General features: G+C 43.6%; 1 protein-coding gene across 13 annotated transcripts in view; it reads left to right on the top strand.

Moving 5' to 3' along the window:
- Nucleotides 1-20,243, top strand: part of LOC128684792 (paired box protein Pax-5-like) — a 463,405-nt gene that overhangs the window by 43,461 nt on the left and 399,701 nt on the right. For all 13 annotated transcript variants that reach the window (XM_070101246.1, XM_070101285.1, XM_070101288.1 and 10 more), the window contains exon 2: nt 17,874-18,281. In XM_070101246.1, the coding sequence (XP_069957347.1) occupies nt 18,182-18,281 (100 nt within the window). In that variant the 5' untranslated portion in view covers nt 17,874-18,181. The remainder of the gene's footprint in view (nt 1-17,873; nt 18,282-20,243) is intronic.

Consider the following 20,243-nt stretch of genomic DNA (forward strand, 5'->3'; position numbering starts at 1 on the left):
GCTGTCACAACATCAACCACATAAGTGTCCGGGGCCCAAAACTGTTCAACAGCCTCCCATCAAGCATTAGGGGAATTGCCAATAAACCCCTGGCTGCCTTCAAGAGAGAGCTGGACAGATACCTAAAGTCAGTGCCGGATCAGCCGGGCTGTGGCTCGTACGTCGGACTGCGTGCGGCCAGCAGTAACAGCCTAGTTGATCAGGCCCTGATCCATCGGGAGGCCTGGTCATGGACCGGGCCGCGGGGGCGTTGATCCCCGGAATAACCTCCAGGTAACCTCCAGGTAACATCACCAGCTGCTGTCACAGCATCAACCACATCACCCCCTACTGTCACAGCATCAACCACATCATCTGCTGCTGTCACAGCATCAACCACATAACTTGCTGCTGTCACAGCATCAACCACATCATCTGCTGCTGTCACAGCATCAACCACATAACTTGCTGCTGTCACAGCATCAACCACATCATCTGCTGCTGTCACAGCATCAACCACATAACTTGCTGCTGTCACAGCATCAACCACATCACCGCCATTAAGCGAGTGTTGTCCTTGAGTGTGGCAGTCTTTGTTACACAAGCGGGTAGCCAGGAACAACTCACTGTCTCTCACACATTTAATTACAACTCACGCTGCTTAAAAATGACTCCGGTAATGATTGATCAGCATTGTTTAAGTACAGAAACTAAAGACCAATAGACACTCTGGAACTTAATAATAATAATAGCAATAATAATAATAATAATAATAATAATAATAATAATAATAATAATAATAATAATAATAATAATAATGATAATCATTATTTTTACAAGTACATGATACAACTTGTACAGATCTTGCTGACATCAGTGACATATTATATAGAAAATGAGGTTAATTTTGTCCTCAGGATGCGACCCACACCACTCGGCTTAACACCCCAGGTACCTATTTACTGGTAGGTGAACAGGGAAAGAAAGTGTCTTAAGGAAACATGCCCCCAGTGTTTCCACCCGTACCTAGGATTGAACCAAGGCCCTCAATGTGTGAGCTAAGTGCTCTACTAACCGAGCTACGGGACACTTGAGAGGCTGTCATTTTCCGTAGGTCTAAATAATCACAGCAGTGGGGTCATAGAATACGAATATACAGTACAGTCAATTGATAGGTGCAACAGATAGGCATCTTTATTCCGAAACGTTTCGCCTACACAGTAGGCTTTTTCAATCTGTATTCGGCAGGTTACAAACACTGAGAGTTGTACATCTCTCAGCGTATACACGCTGAGAGATTTCTTTAACCCCTATTTCAGGGCTTAAAAGTATTCTTGATTGGTGGTGAGAAGGTTACTTGCAGCCTTCATGACCCTAATGTAGTCGATAGGCTTTAAACCTCCATTAACCAACCAACCTACAGTGGTGAACCACAATCGTGGCCTTTCTCACACTGACACGCAAAACACTACTCTACGGTGCCACTACTTAGGAACTACTCGTATAGAGGAATTAACTCAACACACATCCTTGTCTCGCATGAAATCTGGCGAGCCTGAGGGTGACACAGTGGAGGGTTGAGATGGTTCACTCTCCCTATTTAGAGGAGTGTGAGTGTGGCTCTTACTGGCGGAGGGGGATAGCATACTGATGGCTCCGCTACCTCTTGTATGTAGCGCGAGGCCGGTAATCATGTCCACAACATAAACAAAACATGTCTTCACGCTACGCTGCGTCTGCCAGACTGACGCGTGACGTCATCCACGCTCCGTATGGCAGACTGACGCGTGACGTCATCCACGCTGCGTCTGCCAGACTGACGCGTGACGTCATCCACGCTCCGTATGGCAGACTGACGCGTGACGTCATCCACGCTGCGTCTGCCAGACTGACGCGTGACGTCATCCACGCTGCGTCTGCCAGACTGACGCGTGACGTCATCCACGCTGCGTCTGGCAGACTGACGCGTGACGTCATCCACGCTGCGTCTGCCAGACTGACGCGTGACGTTATCCACGCTCCGTATGGCAGACTGACGCGTGACGTCATCCACGCTCCGTATGGCAGACTGACGCGTGACGTCATCCACGCTCCGTATGGCAGACTGACGCGTGACGCCATCCACGCTCCGTATGGCAGACTTACGAGTGACGTCATCCACGCTGCGTCTGGCAGACCGACGAGTGACGTCATTCACGCTCCGTATGGCAGACTGACGAGTGACGTCATCCACACTGCGTCTGGCAGACTGACGCGTGACGTCATCCACGCTGCGTCTGGCAGACTGACGCGTGACGTCATCCACGCTGTCCGGCAGACTGACGCGTGACGTCATCCACACTGCGTCTGGCAGACTGACGTGTGACGTCATTCACGCTGCATCTGGCAGATGTTGTTATTAACTGTATAATGACCAGGACAATTATCATGGTCATACACTGTTACCAGGATAATTACCATGATGATAAACTACTACCAGGATAATTACCATGGCGCCGCCACCACCACGAGAATAATCATCATGGTGCCATTATCAAGGTACCAACATAATCAATCAACCATTATCACCAGGATCAGATATATCCTGCCGCCGCCATCTTACACTCTAATTTCTACCATGACGCATTACTCGCCCGTACGTCGGCAGGAACCACGATCAATTAATACCTCTATTACCTTCCTTTATAGAATTGAAAACGTCTCTCTGGTTTGGTAGTCTTCAAGGTCTCGTCATGGTGAGTGTTGGTGGAAGACTTTAGGTTGATCAACTCGTCAGCATACCTCCAGGTTGATCAACTCGTCAGCATACCTCCAGGTTGATCAACTCGTCAGCATACCTCCAGGTTGATCAACTCGTCAGCATACCTCCAGGTTGATCAACTCGTCAGCATACCTCCAGGTTGATCAACTCGTCAGCATACCTCCAGGTTGATCAACTCGTCAGCATACCTCCAGGTTGATCAACTCGTCAGCATACCTCCAGGTTGATCAACTCGTCAGCATACCTCCAGGTTGATCAACTCGTCAGCATACCTCCAGGTTGATCAACTCGTCAGCATACCTCCAGGTTGATCAACTCGTCAGCATACCTCCAGGTTGATCAACTCGTCAGCATACCTCCAGGTTGATCAACTCGTCAGCATACCTACAGGTTGATCAACTCGTCAGCATACCTCCAGGTTGATCAACTCGTCAGCATACCTCCAGGTTGATCAACTCGTCAGCATACCTCCAGGTTGATCAACTCGTCAGCATACCTACAGGTTGATCAACTCGTCAGCATACCTCCAGGTTGATCAACTCGTCAGCATACCTACAGGTTGATCAACTCGTCAGCATACCTACAGGTTGATCAACTCGTCAGCATACCTCCAGGTTGATCAACTCGTCAGCATACCTCCAGGTTGATCAACTCGTCAGCATACCTCCAGGTTGATCAACTCGTCAGCATGCCTCCAGGTTGATCAACTCATCACCACACCTCCAGGTTGATCAACTCGTCAGCATACCTACAGGTTGATCAACTCGTCAGCATACCTCCAGGTTGATCAAGTTGTCAGCACACCTCCAGGTTGATCAACTCATCACCACACCTCCAGGTTGATTAAGTCGTCAGCATACATCCAGGTTCATCAACTCGTCAGCATACCTACAGGTTGATCAAGTTGTCAGCATACCTCTAGGTTGATCAAGTCGTCAGCACTCCTCCAGGTTGATCACGTCGTCAGCACACCTCCAAGTTGATTAAGTCGTCAGCATACCTCCAAGCTCATCAACTCGTCAGCATACCTACAGGTTGATCAAGTTGTCAGCATACCTCCAGTTGATCAAGTCGTCAGCATACCTCCAGGTTGATTAAGTCGTCAGCATACCTCCAGGTTCATCAACTCGTCAGCATACCTCCAGCTTGATTAAGTCGTCAGCATACCTCCAGGTTCATCAACTCGTCAGCATAACTCCAGCTTGATTAAGTCGTCAGCATACCTCCAGGTTCATCAACTCGTCAGCATACCTCCAGCTTGATTAAGTCGTCAGCATACCTCCAGGTTCATCAACTCGTCAGCATAACTCCAGCTTGATTAAGTCGTCAGCATACCTCCAGGTTCATCAACTCGTCAGCATACCTCCAGCTTGATTAAGTCGTCAGCATACCTCCAGGTTCATCAACTCGTCAGCATACCTACAGGTTGATCAAGTTGTCAGCATACCTCCAGGTTGATTAAGTCGTCAGCATACCTCCAGGTTCATCAACTCCTCAGCATACCTACAGGTTGATCAAGTTGTCAGCATACCTCCAGGTTGATCAAGTCGTCAGCATACCTCCAGGTTCATCAACTCCTCAGCATACCTACAGGTTGATCAAGTTGTCAGCATACCTACAGGTTGATCAAGTTGTCAGCATACCTCCAGGTTGATCAAGTTGTAAGGATCTCACCTCTGCTCCCACTGCCTGCTCTACCGTGGCTTAACCCACTGCCTGCTCTACCGTGGCTTAACCCACTGCCTGCTCTACCGTGGCTTAACCCACTGCCTGCTCTACCGTGGCTTAACCCACTGCCTGCTCTACCGTGGCTTAACCCACTGCCTGCTCTACCGTGGCTTAACCCACTGCCTGCTCTACCGTGGCTTAACCCACTGCCTGCTCTACCGTGGCTTAACCCACTGCCTGCTCACCGTGGCTACTGCCTGCTCTACCGTGGCTTAACCCACTGCCTGCTCTACCGTGGCTTAACCCACTGCCTGCTCTACCGTGGCTTAACCCACTGCCTGCTCTACCGTGGCTTAACCCACTGCCTGCTCTACCGTGGCAAAACCCACTGCTCACGTGGCTTAACCCACTGCCTGCTCTACCGTGGCTTAACCCACTGCCTGCTCTACCGTGGCTTAACCCACTGCCAGCTCTACCGTGGCTTAACCCACTGCCTGCTCTACCGTGGCTTAATCCACTGCCTGCTCTACCGTGGCTTAACCCACTGCCTGATCCTCCCTCTCACATTACAGTCCTTCACCATACCTCAGACAGCTTTCCAGTCACCACTTCGAGAACACAAATGATGCGACGGAGTTGAAGTATCGCAGGACACGTCGTTTGGATTCAACGTAAAATGATAAATGACTAGGGAGGCGAGGCAGGGAGCAGGGGCCGTACCCTAGGACCCTGCCAGGGCCCTCCTGAAGATCCTGCCAGGGCCCTTCTCAAGACCCTGCCTGTCTGCACCGTTATTAAGATGCTGCTCCTCTATAGTGGTGATGGATGACCCTGGCTACCCCAGACGACACTCCATTTACAAGACGATTTAAATAGCAATTTCGTGAGAGAAAGTCACCCAAGTTATTATTATATCAGTTTATATAAAACACACACACACACACACACACACACACACACACACACACACACACACACACACACACACACACACACACACACACACACACACACAAGCATAATAAGGCTTCTTGTAAGGCTTCTCTCCACAGCGCGATTTTTTGTAAATCAAGTTGAAAAACCATCACTAAAATTAATTACGGCGTGTAAAGGTCTTCATGGTAAATGCTGCTGAAGTCTGATACATATTTATAAATCGCAATCACACTGTATACGAGATCTTAATAAGAGAGCCGAATGTACCTCACTAAAGTGTCTTGTAGGACCCGGTATACGCAATTGACTCACGAGAAGTTAAGTACTTCTTCATTCTAAGGTTGGTTAGAAAGTGGAACCATCCGGTGGAGGGAGAGTTGGGCGCAGATTCCCTACACACTGACTCACGAAATCGTTATAACATGTATAAACAAATCACGGAACGGATGGGACTCGAAGCCATATCGGGCAAGTCCTAGCTCTCATATACACAGTGTTAAGAGAAAGTACTCTGTTGTTAGGTAAGTACTCTGTAGTAGGTCATACGATGCAGATGTTAGATAACAGGGCACTAGTGCCCTGTTTGTGACTTGAAAAAGCCCACTGTGTGGGCGAAACGTAGTCAATAAAGGATCACATTATACTGCATTTGTGTTTATATTGCCACGGCACTAGTGCAACTAATGCGACATTTTATGTTTATTCGCTCTCCAGGAGCTTTGTCAAGCAGTAACGGCTTGACGAAGCTCCTGGTGAGCGAAACGTTGCCACAATATACTGTCACATTAGTTGCGCTTGTGTCCTCTTACCTAACATATTGTCGGTAATTTTACCAACCTTATTACATGATGTAAATGTTTGAGAAAACCCGCAAGCTGAAGAATGAGACTCGTGCAACATCTGGGAGGTTTTATTCTGGCGATACATTTCCATAATAAAGATTCCGAAACATTGCACATTGTTTCACTCGTGTAATAAAGTTGGTAGAATTACCGACAATATGTCAAGTAAAAGGACACAAGTGCAACTAATGTGGCATTTTATTGTGGCAACGTTTCTCTCTCCAGGAGCTTTATCAAGCTCCTGGAGAGCGAAACGTTGCCACAATAAAATGTCACATTAGTTGCACTTGTGTCCTTTTACTTTACAAAGTGTTTCATTCGACGATATAATAGGAAGTCTCGTAAGGGAGTAAATTCTTGGGTAGCTTTGGGTAGTGGTGGTTTTGATAAGGACCTGCCATGTATGGGCCAGTAGGTCTTCTGCAGTGTTCCTCCATTCTTATGTTCTTATGGCCTTGAGTGTCTGGAGTGTTGGACTTGATTTTGAAAATGGTGTAAAATACCGACAAGTTGAAGTATAAGACACATGTACAACAGTTCGGTATATTTGTTCTCGAAATGTTTGTCCTGAACATTAAAATGGTATAAAATACCGACAGGTTGTTAGGTAAGACACATATGCAACAGTTAGGTTTCATAATAAAGGTACCTAACTGTTGCATATGTGTCTTACCTAACAAATGTTTGTCCTACACAGTGGGATTCGTCAAATACAGAGGCAGCAGATTTAGTAAACCTGCTGCCTCTGTATCTCTTAAGTCTTGTTAACTGTCAACAAGACTTACTTAAGAGAGAAAGATCAAGTATCAAGCTGGATGTCTTATAATTAAGCGGTTGAAATAAGCGTCGTTCTTAATTAATGATGTATCCTAGGCAATCAACGGGGCCTGTTTATGTTGGCCACGACACAGCATAAGGGGACGAATGGCGTCCATCTCTTAATAGCCTATCCCCCTTATCTAACCTATCACAACTACCTCTCTATCCTTCACATCATATTCTCCACCTGGCACTCCCCCCAACACCACAACCTCCACCCAACACTCCCATCCCCAACACAACTCCCTTTAACCACCTCTTCACATTACCTTATCAGTCTCTCTCTCTCTCTCTCTCTCTCTCTCTCTCTCTCTCTCTCTCTCTCTCTCTCTCTCTCTCTCTCTCTCTCTCTCTCTCTCTCTCTCTCTCTCTCTCTCTCTCTCTCTCTCTCTCTCTCTCTTTCTCTCTCTCTCTCATGGGTCCAGACTTTCATGCCTTCCCTTGCCTCCTCAGCTGTCTGCCCACCATATTCCTGAACATCGTAAATGCTAGCGCTAACATCCTCCTTCTACCGTAAACAAAGACCCAGGAAAATGTCGTAAATAACGCTCATAAGGACCAGTTTATTATCTGATCACAAGGGATCACACTCGAGCGCTGGCCGCCCACTGATCACACGGGGGTCACACTCGAGCGCTGGCCGCCAACCCTCACTAACCCACTGCTTCCACCCCATTTAACCCACCACTTCCAATATAGCTAGTAACTGTTCCGGTACCTAGTCTTCTCTCATCTACCCGGGAATAATTCTTTACACCGAGCAAGTGTTCCATTAGCAAGGCTTGTCTCGTGTACCAAGAGAATAGTTGATTATAGCTAAGAACGAATTCATATACCGAGTGCCGTGTGTACCTAGCGTGTGCCCTGTACAGGTACCCAGCGCACCTGACTACCTGCACAGGGTAGACACGGCTGTAGACACAGCCGTGTCTACAAGATTCCTTGTAAAATATATGATAAAGTTTATTGCGGTCAAACTGGTAAAAGTCTTGAGCTAAGATTAAAACAACATAAATATAACATTAGAAATGGACAAGATTCTAATGCTCTATTTATTCATGTGGGAGATTTTAACCATTCAACTGATTTTCAGAAGGTTGAGAAAGTTGAATCTAACGAGTCCATGGTCGACAGGAATATAATAGAATAAAGTTCCATAAAAAATAGTTTTGAAAATAAAATGAATATTGTTTTTGGGTTATACAAATTAGATTCATTTATAATTAATAAAATTTGGGAAGAATTTAAGATACATTAGACGAGTTAAATTCTTAATGCTTGGGTAGAATTTAGGTTGTTTCACAGATCCTTGACTACATTCCTACATCATCATAAAAGTTAGGTGAAAGGTTCCTTGATAATGTGAGAATTCACGAAAGCGCTTGGAATTTCACTATTTTTTCACAGTAGTTGTTCTGAATATTGGGATATCACCTGTTTACTGTGATCTCATTGTTTATATATATATATATATATATATATATATATATATATATATATATATATATATATATATATATATATATATATATATATATATTTATATATATATATATATATATATATATATATATATATATATATATATATATATATATATATATATATATATATATATATATATATATATATATATATATATATATATATATATATGTGTGTGTGTGTGTGTGTCGTGCCTAATAGGTAAAATTGGTCACTTAGGAAGAACTCATTTAAAATTAAATTCTTTCTAAAATTTTCTCGCTTCACACAGTGGGGGTCCGGGTTCGATTCCCGGCGAAGGGGTGAAAACATCGGACGTATTTCCTTTCCTTACACAGGTTGTCTATGTTCACCCATCAGGAAAATGAGTACCTGGGTGTTAGTCGACTGGTGTGGGTCGCATCCTACCTGGAGGCTACCTGGAGGGCATTCCGGGGATCAACGCCCCCGCGGCCCAGTCCACGACCAGCATAACAAGGGGCTTTCTATATAGTAGTATGTCATTGATGTCAGCTAGGACTGTATACCTTGTACATGTACTTGTGGAAAATAAAGATATTATTATTATTATTATTATTGTTATTATTATTATTATTATTATTATTATTATTATTATTATTATTATTATTATTATTATTATTATTATTAGAAAATTTACCTAACCTTATTATAACAAGCGCAATTTACTTCAGCTTAATCCGACTAAATATATTTTAGATAAGTTTACAATAATTTAATATATATTTAATATATATTTCTCGTTAGGTTCTGAATGATTTTTTGCGAAATTATTGCATACACAAATTTTAGCTTGCCTTATTCGGCAAGACCGTTGCTTTTTAGCCAAAATAGCAAATTTTACCTATTCTGCATGACACACACACACACACACATATATATATATATATACGTATATATATATGTCGTGCCGAATATGTAAAACTGGTCAATTAGCAAGAACTCATTTAAAATTAAGTCCTTTCTGAAATTTTCTTTTATACGTTTAAAGATATATTTTTTTCATTAATATTAATGTAAAAATTTTAATGTTGCACCAAAAGAATCTTAGAAAACTTACCTAACCTTATTATAACAAGAGCAATTTATTTTAGCCTAACCCAACTAAATATATTTTAGATTTGTTTACAGTAATTTAATACTAAACAAACACAGTGAAATAAATTTTTTTCGTTAGGTTCAGAATGATTTAGGCGAAATTATTGCATACACAAATTTTCACTTGTCCTATATGGCAAGATGAACGCTGCTATTTAAGCCAAGATCGCAAGTTCTGCCTATTCGGCACGACATATATATATATATATATATATATATATATATATATATATATATATATATATATATATATATATATATATATATATATATATATATGTATATATATATATATATATATATATATATATATATATATATATATATATATATATATATATATATATATATATATATATATATATATATATATATATATATATATATATATATCATTACAAATGCAAGAGGATGGGCCACTGAACTTTGCATCTTCTCTCTCCAACAGACCCATATCCCCGTTACAGTGTGTTCATTCAAATATCCTATCTTCCTACCCAATCCTTGCCAATGCTTTGGTCATCTTTCGTTTCATTACGTTACATCCCAATTTCTCGATCCTGTTTTCAAGCCGTAAGTACGTGAGTTCTGTGCGTCCTCAGATTTCCTCTTCTAGTTCTTATCTTTTCGCCCTGTTGAAGTCTCTCAGCTGAGGTTAACAGATTCAACTCACGAAATCGTAATGACACGATTTTGAAGGTTTACAGATATCAACACCGTGTTCAACCCATTCCGTGTGATGAAATATGACGGGGAGATGTAGCTAGCCTTTGTTCTCCTAGCACTCTCCTGATATATCCAATCTTGTTAGGTGAAAGAACACAAGTGCAACTAATCTAATCTTGTTAATGAATTAGTTCTTCTTCTTATCCTCTGATGACTCTCATGACGATGACGACCCCTCAAAATCGCTCTGATGGCTCTCCTGACGATGACGTCCCCTCGAAGTCGCTCTTATGGCTTTCCTCACCCGTCTGTCACGATGTCCCTCTCTCCCCTCGCCTCCCCTCCCTTCCGCTCTCTCTCTTCCCCTCACCTACTTCCCCATCTTGCTTTGAGTGATATCGTCAAGTATTCCAGTAAGGGTTCATCAGCTACGGCAGCGTCAAATGTTTCCTTCCAGCAGAGCTGGAGTTGCCATCACGTCGGAACTACCATCTGTTCCATACACAGGAGAAATGGAATTTTTGTGAATACATCTCTATCATCCAAGAACAGGGGAAGGCAAGAGAAATTATACATAAGAAATAGAGAAAGAAGAGGGGAAGGGGAGAATAGGAACATGGGTGGGTGTTTGGATTGTTTTAGCACTGCAAAAATTAATATTATCGTGTTTAATTTTTCGAAGAGATTATTTGAGCCATCAACCTCGTCTTTCCAGGCCTGTGTGTATGACTGAGTGAAAGGTCGTCATTACGGGGTGTATCCTCAGTGTTGTAGTGGTAGGTTACACGAGGGTGTATCCTCAGTGTTGTAGAGGTAGGTTACACGAGGGTGGATCCTCAGTGTTGTAGTAGTAGGTTACACGAGAGTGGATCCTCAGTGTTGTAGTGGTAGGTTACCCGAGAGTCTATCCTCAGTGTTGTGGTGATAAATTACAAGAGGGTGTATCCTGAGCAGGTAACAACCACACGATAGCCTCTGAGTACACCCCGACTGACAAAATGGAGGAGGATGTGCACGAGGAAGATGACTGAGAGGGAGACAACAAGAAGAAAACCCAGAGAAAGCGAGTCATCGCTAGTGGGCGTGTGGGCAGCCATAATAAATAGAGCCATCGTTGGTGGGCGTATGGGCGGCCGTGGTAAACAGAGTCGTCGCTGGTGGGCGTGTGGGTGGCCATGATAAGCATCAATACAGACAACAGGAGCTACAATTAGCCAGGTTGTGATATATATATATATATATATATATATATATATATATATATATATATATATATATATATATATATATATATATATATATATATATATATATATATATATATATATATATATATATATATATATATATATATATATATCATTACAAATGCAAGAGGATGGGCCACTGAACTTTGCATCTTCTCTCTCCAACAGACCCATATCCCCGTTACAGTGTGTTCATTCAAATATCCTATCTTCCTACCCAATCCTTGCCAATGCTTTGGTCATCTTTCGTTTCATTACGTTACATCCCAATTTCTCGATCCTGTTTTCAAGCCGTAAGTACGTGAGTTCTGTGCGTCCTCAGATTTCCTCTTCTAGTTCTTATCTTTTCGCCCTGTTGAAGTCTCTCAGCTGAGGTTAACAGATTCAACTCACGAAATCGTAATGACACGATTTTGAAGGTTTACAGATATCAACACCGTGTTCAACCCATTCCGTGTGTTGGAATATGACGGGGAGATGTAGCTAGCCTTTGTTCTCCTAGCACTCTCCTGATATATCCAATCTTGTTAGGTGAAAGAACACAAGTGCAACTAATCTAATCTTGTTAATGAATTAGTTCTTCTTCTTATCCTCTGATGACTCTCATGACGATGACGACCCCTCAAAATCGCTCTGATGGCTCTCCTGACGATGACGTCCCCTCGAAGTCGCTCTTATGGCTTTCCTCACACGTCTGTCACGATGTCCCTCTCTCCCCTCGCCTCCCCCCCCCTTCCCTTCTCTCTCTTCCCCTCACCTACTTCCCCATCTTGCTTTGAGTGATATCGTCAAGTATTCCAGTAAGGGTTCATCAGCTACGGCAGCGTCAAATGTTTCCTTCCAGCAGAGCTGGAGTTGCCATCACGTCGGAACTACCATCTGTTCCATACACAGGAGAAATGGAATTTTTGTGAATACATCTCTATCATCCAAGAACAGGGGAAGGCAAGAGAAATTATACATAAGAAATAGAGAAAGAAGAGGGGAAGGGGAGAATAGGAACATGGGTGGGTGTTTGGATTGTTTTAGCACTGCAAAAATTAATATTATCGTGTTTAATTTTTCGAAGAGATTATTTGAGCCATCAACCTCGTCTTTCCAGGCCTGTGTGTATGACTGAGTGAAAGGTCGTCATTACGGGGTGTATCCTCAGTGTTGTAGTGGTAGGTTACACGAGGGTGTATCCTCAGTGTTGTAGAGGTAGGTTACACGAGGGTGGATCCTCAGTGTTGTAGTAGTAGGTTACACGAGAGTGGATCCTCAGTGTTGTAGTGGTAGGTTACCCGAGAGTCTATCCTCAGTGTTGTGGTGATAAATTACAAGAGGGTGTATCCTGAGCAGGTAACAACCACACGATAGCCTCTGAGTACACCCCGACTGACAAAATGGAGGAGGATGTGCACGAGGAAGATGACTGAGAGGGAGACAACAAGAAGAAAACCCAGAGAAAGCGAGTCATCGCTAGTGGGCGTGTGGGCAGCCATAATAAATAGAGCCATCGTTGGTGGGCGTATGGGCGGCCGTGGTAAACAGAGTCGTCGCTGGTGGGCGTGTGGGTGGCCATGATAAGCATCAATACAGACAACAGGAGCTACAATTAGCCAGGTTGTGATACGCTCTCTCCTTGCCATCAGCTTCCAGTCGAGTCATTTAACTCCTTCCCACCTGATTAGTCACATCAGTGGGTGTCAGAAATGGCTGGTTAATGAGGCTTAAAGCCCATCAACTACATGATAGTCATTAAGGCTGCATGTCGCCTGCCCACCACTGGTCAGAAACACTTTACTCCTAGAAGGATGGTTTAAAGTCAGCTTTCAGCATATATATACACAGAGAGACACTCACCTCACTATGTGTATATCCCTGTCAGAGACACCTTTTGCGAGCTTTAATATACCCATCTCCTCCCTAGCTTAACATGAGCACATCAATGTGATAATTAAGTCACGGCTATTAGTCCTTGTCCGTGGAACCAATCGAATACAAGACCAGTAATCTGAAGCCAGAGATCATTATATTAACACACAAACAAAACACCTGATCAATTCCGTGCTCATTTGCGGGTTGGTCGCCTCTCTGGCATACGAGTGCAGGGAGAGGCTGGTGATGAGAGGGCCAGGTGAATTGTGATTGGTGGGAGGAGAGGGAGATGGGGGATAATAGTGGACCCATTCCCATCATGCTGACCCCTGAGGGACGGGGGATAGTTTAAACGCTCCTTAGGCCCTGTATATATACCTCATGCTAAGCCCTCAATTTCGGGGGATGTACGAACACTCGCTCTGATCAGCCTCATAACGATGTCATCAACTACTAACCACAGTCTCTCTCTCTCTCTCTCTCTCTCTCTCTCTCTCTCTCTCTCTCTCTCTCTCTCTCTCTCTCTCTCTCTCTCGCTCTCTCTCTCTCGTGTAGTAGGTAGGCTTGTACAAAAGAATGCATACATGCATATATGCTGTTTGTATTCATATTAGTGCGCATATATGTATGACCACGTACACAAACACACTAGCCTTATACGGACCACCAAGTGAAACCCGTCATGGTAGTTATAAGCATCATGGTAGTTATCATAGTAGTTATAACAATCATAGTAGTTGTAATAATCATTGTAGTTAAAACCATCATGGTAGTTATAACTATCATGATAGTTATGACCAGCGTGGTAGTTATAACACTCATAGTTATAACCATCATGGTATCTATAACTCATGGTAGTTACCATTATGGTTGTTAGCATCATGGCAGTTACCATCATGGTAGTTATAACTATCATGGTAGTTACTATCATGGTAGTTATAACTATCATGGTAGTTACCCTCATGGTAGTTATAATTGTCATGGTAGTTACCATCATGGTAGTTATAACTATCATAGTAGTTACCATCACTGTTCTGGTGTTCTCCACGCTTTTGTTCTTAATTAGTAATTCAATCGCCGATAAGCCAATCAGCGAATGTACGTTCATCAAGGGTTCTTGATCCAAGGAAGTGGAGCTGTTCTGCCAGTCTTTGGATCAAACCTGATAAATTCACTGCACCATGAATATAATTTTTTTTCGCATGAGAACCAAAAACTAGCTGGCCTGTTGTCAGCATGGTAGTGTCAGCATGGCAACGTCAGCATCACAGCGTCAGCATCACAATATCAGCATCACAGCGTCAGCATTGCAGCGTCAGTATCACAGTGACACCATCGCAACGTCAGCATCATAGCGTCATCACAGTGTCAGCATCGCAGCGTTAGCATCACAGTCAGCATCACAGCGTCAGTATCGCATCGTCAGCATCGCAGTGCCATTATCACAGCGTCAGCCTCACAGCGTCAGCATCACAGCGTCAGTATCGCATCGTCGGCACCGCAGCATCATTATCACAGCGTGAGCATCACAGCGTCAGTACTACATCGTCAGCATCGCAGAGTCAGCATCACAGCGTCAGTACTACATCGTCAGCATCGCAGAGTCAGCATCACAGCGTCAGTACTACATCGTCAGCATCGCAGAGTCAGCATCACAGCGTCAGTACTACATCGTCAGCATCGCAGAGTCAGCATCACAGCGTCAGTACTACATCGTCAGCATCGCAGAGTCAGCATCACAGCGTCAGTACTACATCGTCAGCATCGCAGAGTCAGCATCACAGCGTCAGTACTACATCGTCAGCATCGCAGAGTCAGCATCACAGTCTTGTAATATTGAGAATTGCTGTTTGGAAATCATGAACATCCCCACACATGCAGATGAGCAGTGTGTGGAGGTGAGGCAGGGTGAGGCTGAGCAGTGTGTGGAGGTGAGGCAGGGTGAGGCTGAGCAGTGTGTGGAGGTGAGGCAGGGTGAGGCTGAGCAGTGTGTGGAGGTGAGGCAGGGTGAGGCTGAGCAGTGTGTGGAGGTGAGGCAGGGTGAGGCTGAGCAGTGTGTGGAGGTGAGGCAGGGTGAGGCTGAGCAGTGTGTGGAGGTGAGGCAGGGTGAGGCTGAGCAGTGTGTGGAGGTGAGGCAGGGTGAGGCTGAGCAGTGTGTGGAGGTGAGGCAGGGTTAGGCAGCATCTTCATCAAGTATTAACATCAATATTAATGTTCACTCAGTGGTCGCAGCCTCACTTGTGATACTCATCATGGTAATATTGATGGGTTGCATCGGAGATGGGTGCATGGGAGGTGAATGCATGGGAGAGGGGTGCATGGGAGGGAGGGGATAACAAGCTCAGGTGTATACGCGCTCATGGAGACGATGAATACGTATAGAAGTAGGGTGGAGGGAGGGAAGGTAGTTTTGGCGTTCGCATTGGCAGAAAATACGTATTCATTGACCCGAACAAAATTTGGAAGACCTTCAGTGTGCGGCTACTGTGTGTAAAAGATGCATTATGGTATCTGATAAACCCATTGTCTACAGTGTAAATAACTAACGATATATATGTTGGTTGAACTCTATGGTAAATTGAAAGGTTTACAACTAGTGTATGCTTCATTCCCCCACTCCCTTGATTACTCTTCTGGCTTTGCTTATGGTGATATCTTGCACTGCAAAGTACAACACGCCTTTAAAGTACTCGTGTTCCTGATCACCAGTTTTGCGCTTCCCATGAGTATATTATAAATATAACGTGGGAATTAAGGCTGGTTATGTTTCCTTGTCGACGAAGGGAAGAAACTGGAGGTGCGTTCGTTGAGACACACCAGGTGCAGTGTATTACACGGTGTAGTGTATTGCAGTGGGCCACACAGGGTTGGGTGTATCGCACAGTGTACCGCAGTAGGCAGGGTATATCACACAGGGTAGATTGTATCACAGTGGGTAGAGTGTACCACAGCTGATAGGGTGTATCACAGGATAGTGTGTATCTCTGAGGGTGCATCACACAGGGTGCATCACACAGGGTGCATCACACAGGGTGCATCACAGAGGATACATCACAGTGTGTATCGCCGGCTACTTTTATGCTGACTTTATAATCTTTACACAAAATTTTCAAGTCTTGTGCGAAAGCCCGAGTATTTACGCTGATCTTCCGAATAGGGGTAAGATCTCTTTGGCAAATTGTATCCCACAAAAATTTTATTTGAGAGCTTTGTATAGGGATATTGCTTCAGTGAATGCTATCGTAGCCGGCACTTGGCTAGCTTCGTGACCTGCATATCCCATGCTCAATCTTAACTGTTATTGTAAATCCACTTCCTGTCATGTAAATAATGGAGTCAAGCAAGCCCATTCCTTTCATCGAGTTTTCTTGAAAGGTTATTCTCGTATAAGTGAGGCTCCTCGAACTCTCGGGTAAAGAAACCATTGAGTCTGGCGTCGTCGGGCTATAATACCTTCCAATCTAATCTTTCGAGTAATAATCCGTTTGTCATTAGGGAGTCGGGGAAGAAAGAGGGAGTCCGGTGTTAAGGCTATCTAATAATGGAGTTTGATAAGGACTTCTTCAGGATGCCAAGTCCAGAGGCTCATAGGAGAGTGGACATGTTTTTTGAGCAACAGCATTTCCAAATTCCCTCTTGTCACTAGAAACTTTCAGTAATACAAGCCATAGCTTGTATTGCTGGAGAAGGTGGTCGATAAGCTAAGAACTAAAAGAATAATATATATTCCGTACGTTAAATTTTAGAGCGTATATAAAGAGGGAAGCATCGTTAGTTGAACGTATGAAAAATTCCGCCAGGGAGTGGCGACATGTTAACATCAGGACTGCAGATGGAGCCGCATTGCAGGAAGAAAAGAAATCCACAGCATCCCTTAGAGTATGTAGTTGGAAAGTAGCCACCCTGGGTACTCCTAACTGACCATCGACTATAAATAGTATAGTGATTGCAGCGTGTGTGGAGTAGCGTGTGGATAACCAGCTGTCCCTCCATCCGGCCCGGACAGGAGCTCCCAACAACTTGAACAGTTTAATGTATATGTTACCATTCTGCGAGAGCGTACACTGACACAGGAATTAATTCCAATAATTTTCACTCCACCTTAGATATGCATATACTTTACAATGAATTGTAATTATTTCTTTGTAGCGTTAAAAATGCTGGAGAAGGACGAGCAACAAGAGGCGTTGGAAGCTGAGGTTGGCCCTCGGTGCTTAGCTTTGTGAGGATCTTTATTTTTAACTCTGCTGTGAATCTTTGTGAGGGTAGACAACAAGGTGTAATGTACGCACGAGTCACCATGACTTGTCCTACCCTTATTTTATGTCATTCGACACAGAATGAGCGTGGTGGATCATGGTCAATAGGACTTCCCCTAAGTCCCAGAGGTCGTCTGAACCTGGTATTGCTTCATGCCAGGACATAAAGCTGTAGATATAAGGCGACTCGTTTAATATACGTTGGTAATTAATATGAATGTATATGTTTTTGCAGGTTTGAGTGTGCAGATGCAAGACTGAGAGTGAGTCGTGTTGTCCTGCCACCACGAAGACCATTTACACTACTAGGGACTCCAGTCAGAGTCATCTACCTGCGTCAGCGCCGCCGCAGGAAAACCACCTACGTCGCTAGCACCAGCCGTTGAGCTGGACTAGTGCACTTGTAGCTGTCTTATTGCCATCCAAACCATACCTCATCGATCGAGCAGTGTCCGGAGCGCGTGGCACGCCTCGAGGGCCCCTACGTCTGCCCTCTAGCCTTTGGTTGTTGCTGTTGTAACCGTGGCAGAAGAAGCGCTCTTCATGATTACAATGGATATTCCGCCGCCACCTGCCCCCCACCAAGTGGTGCACGCGCAGACTATCATGCAGCAGGCAAGCCCAGAGGAGTCCAAGAAAAAACGTGAGTATTCAGACCCTGGTCAGCCACTACACTGTTTGGTTTCAGTGCACTATTATCCATATTCTTGACCTATGGTCATCTTAGTGTTGATGTACTCCCAAGAAAATACTATTTATATATGTTTTACAAGTTTCAGGAGCGTACAATGGAATATGTTGATGATAGAGAGGCTCATGTCATGTGCGTTTCATCCTTAATTCTCCTACTTATAGAGCCAAACACACTCCGCTAGATTAGATGAGACAAAATTCAATATGCCATAATATTCTGAATGTCTTAATGCAAGGGCTTGTCTTCCTACTAAACCAGTGGTGCAGTTCATTTTGCTCTTTTATTAACTTAACTCTTCTTGATTCTCTTAGAACATCTTTTTCTCCTTGACAAACACTATTTACGCCAGGTAATTATTGGGTCCAACACTGCATTAGTTTTTTCATGCAGCTTGGCTCTTCTGCGAAAGTTATGTCGTTGACACATCTTGCAGCACTTTCTCTACGTGATGGATATCACTTTGCCAATATGTAATGAGTAGCTAAATTTTACGGCGAGATATATATTCGAGACCTTTAACTGCGTCAAATTATGTGAAGATATCTTTCAGCACCTTCATTAAAGAGGGTATTAACGAAGCCTTAATGCTGCTCTCTTCATGGACACTAATCATGGACATTCGTGCAAACAAATGACGTAAAGGCTGCAGAATTTATACAGTTGTCGCCCTTACGTTAGATGGGCAGAAAATCTACCATATTAATATATTTTATTAACACACTGGCCGATTCCCACCAAGGCAGGGTTGCCCGAAAAAGAAAAACTTTCACTATCATTCACTCCATCACTGTCTTGCCAGATGGGTGCTTTACACTACAGTTTATAAAACTGGAACATTAACACCCCTCCTACAGAGTGCAGACACTGTATTCCCATCTCCAGGACTCAAGTCCGGCCTGCCGGTTTCCCTGAATACCTTCATAAATGTTACTTTGCTCACACTCCAACAGCACGTCAAGTATTAAAAACCATTTGTCTCCATTCACTCCTATCAAACACGCTCACGCATGCTTGCTGGAAATCCAAGCCCCTCGCACACAAAACCTCCTTTATCGCCTCCCTCCAACCTTTCCTAGGCCGACCCCTACCCCGCCTTCCTTCCACTACAGATTGATACACTCTTGAAGTCATTCTGTTTCGTTCCATTCTCTCTACATGTCCGACCCACCTCAACAGCCCTTCTTCAGCCCTCTGGACAACAGTTATATATATATATATATATATATATATATATATATATATATATATATATATATATATATATATATATATATATATATATATATATATATATATATATATACACATATTTTTTTTCTTTTTTTTTTCAACAAGTCGGCCGTCTCCCACCGAGGCAGGGTGACCCAAAAAGAAAGAAAATCCCCAAAAAGAAATATATATATATATATATATATATATATATATATATATATATATATATATATATATATATATACAAGGGAAAGAGCCAAACCTATAAGGGCCATACAGCACTTGTGGAATAGGAGACAGTGTTGATCTTAAGGATGGGCTGCTCTAATTCTTTGGATCAAGAGTCCTTCACCTGCACCAAGACACTTTTCTCGAGGGAATGGAACCATATGTATATGTTTATGGTACCATCTCTAGAACTGGACTGGGGACCCTCATCCTCAGAGAAAAGTATAAACTTACTTCAGGGAAAACTTAAGGTTCTCCCCGGAGCTGTTTGAATATTTTATTCTCATACCACCCCCTATATTATATATGAAATTTTATTAATAGACAGAATACATTGACACAAAACACGAACATGAACACAGTGGTACAATATATCAAAGATTATGAATCTCCTCCAGCTCCTCCAAAGCTGGACGCGCTCCCAGTATGCAGTATGCATTTCCCCTCTGGATGGCCACGCTGAGGCGCTGG

This window comes from Cherax quadricarinatus, chromosome 5, assembly GCF_038502225.1.
Source record: "Cherax quadricarinatus isolate ZL_2023a chromosome 5, ASM3850222v1, whole genome shotgun sequence".
Classification (NCBI taxonomy): domain Eukaryota; kingdom Metazoa; phylum Arthropoda; class Malacostraca; order Decapoda; family Parastacidae; genus Cherax; species Cherax quadricarinatus.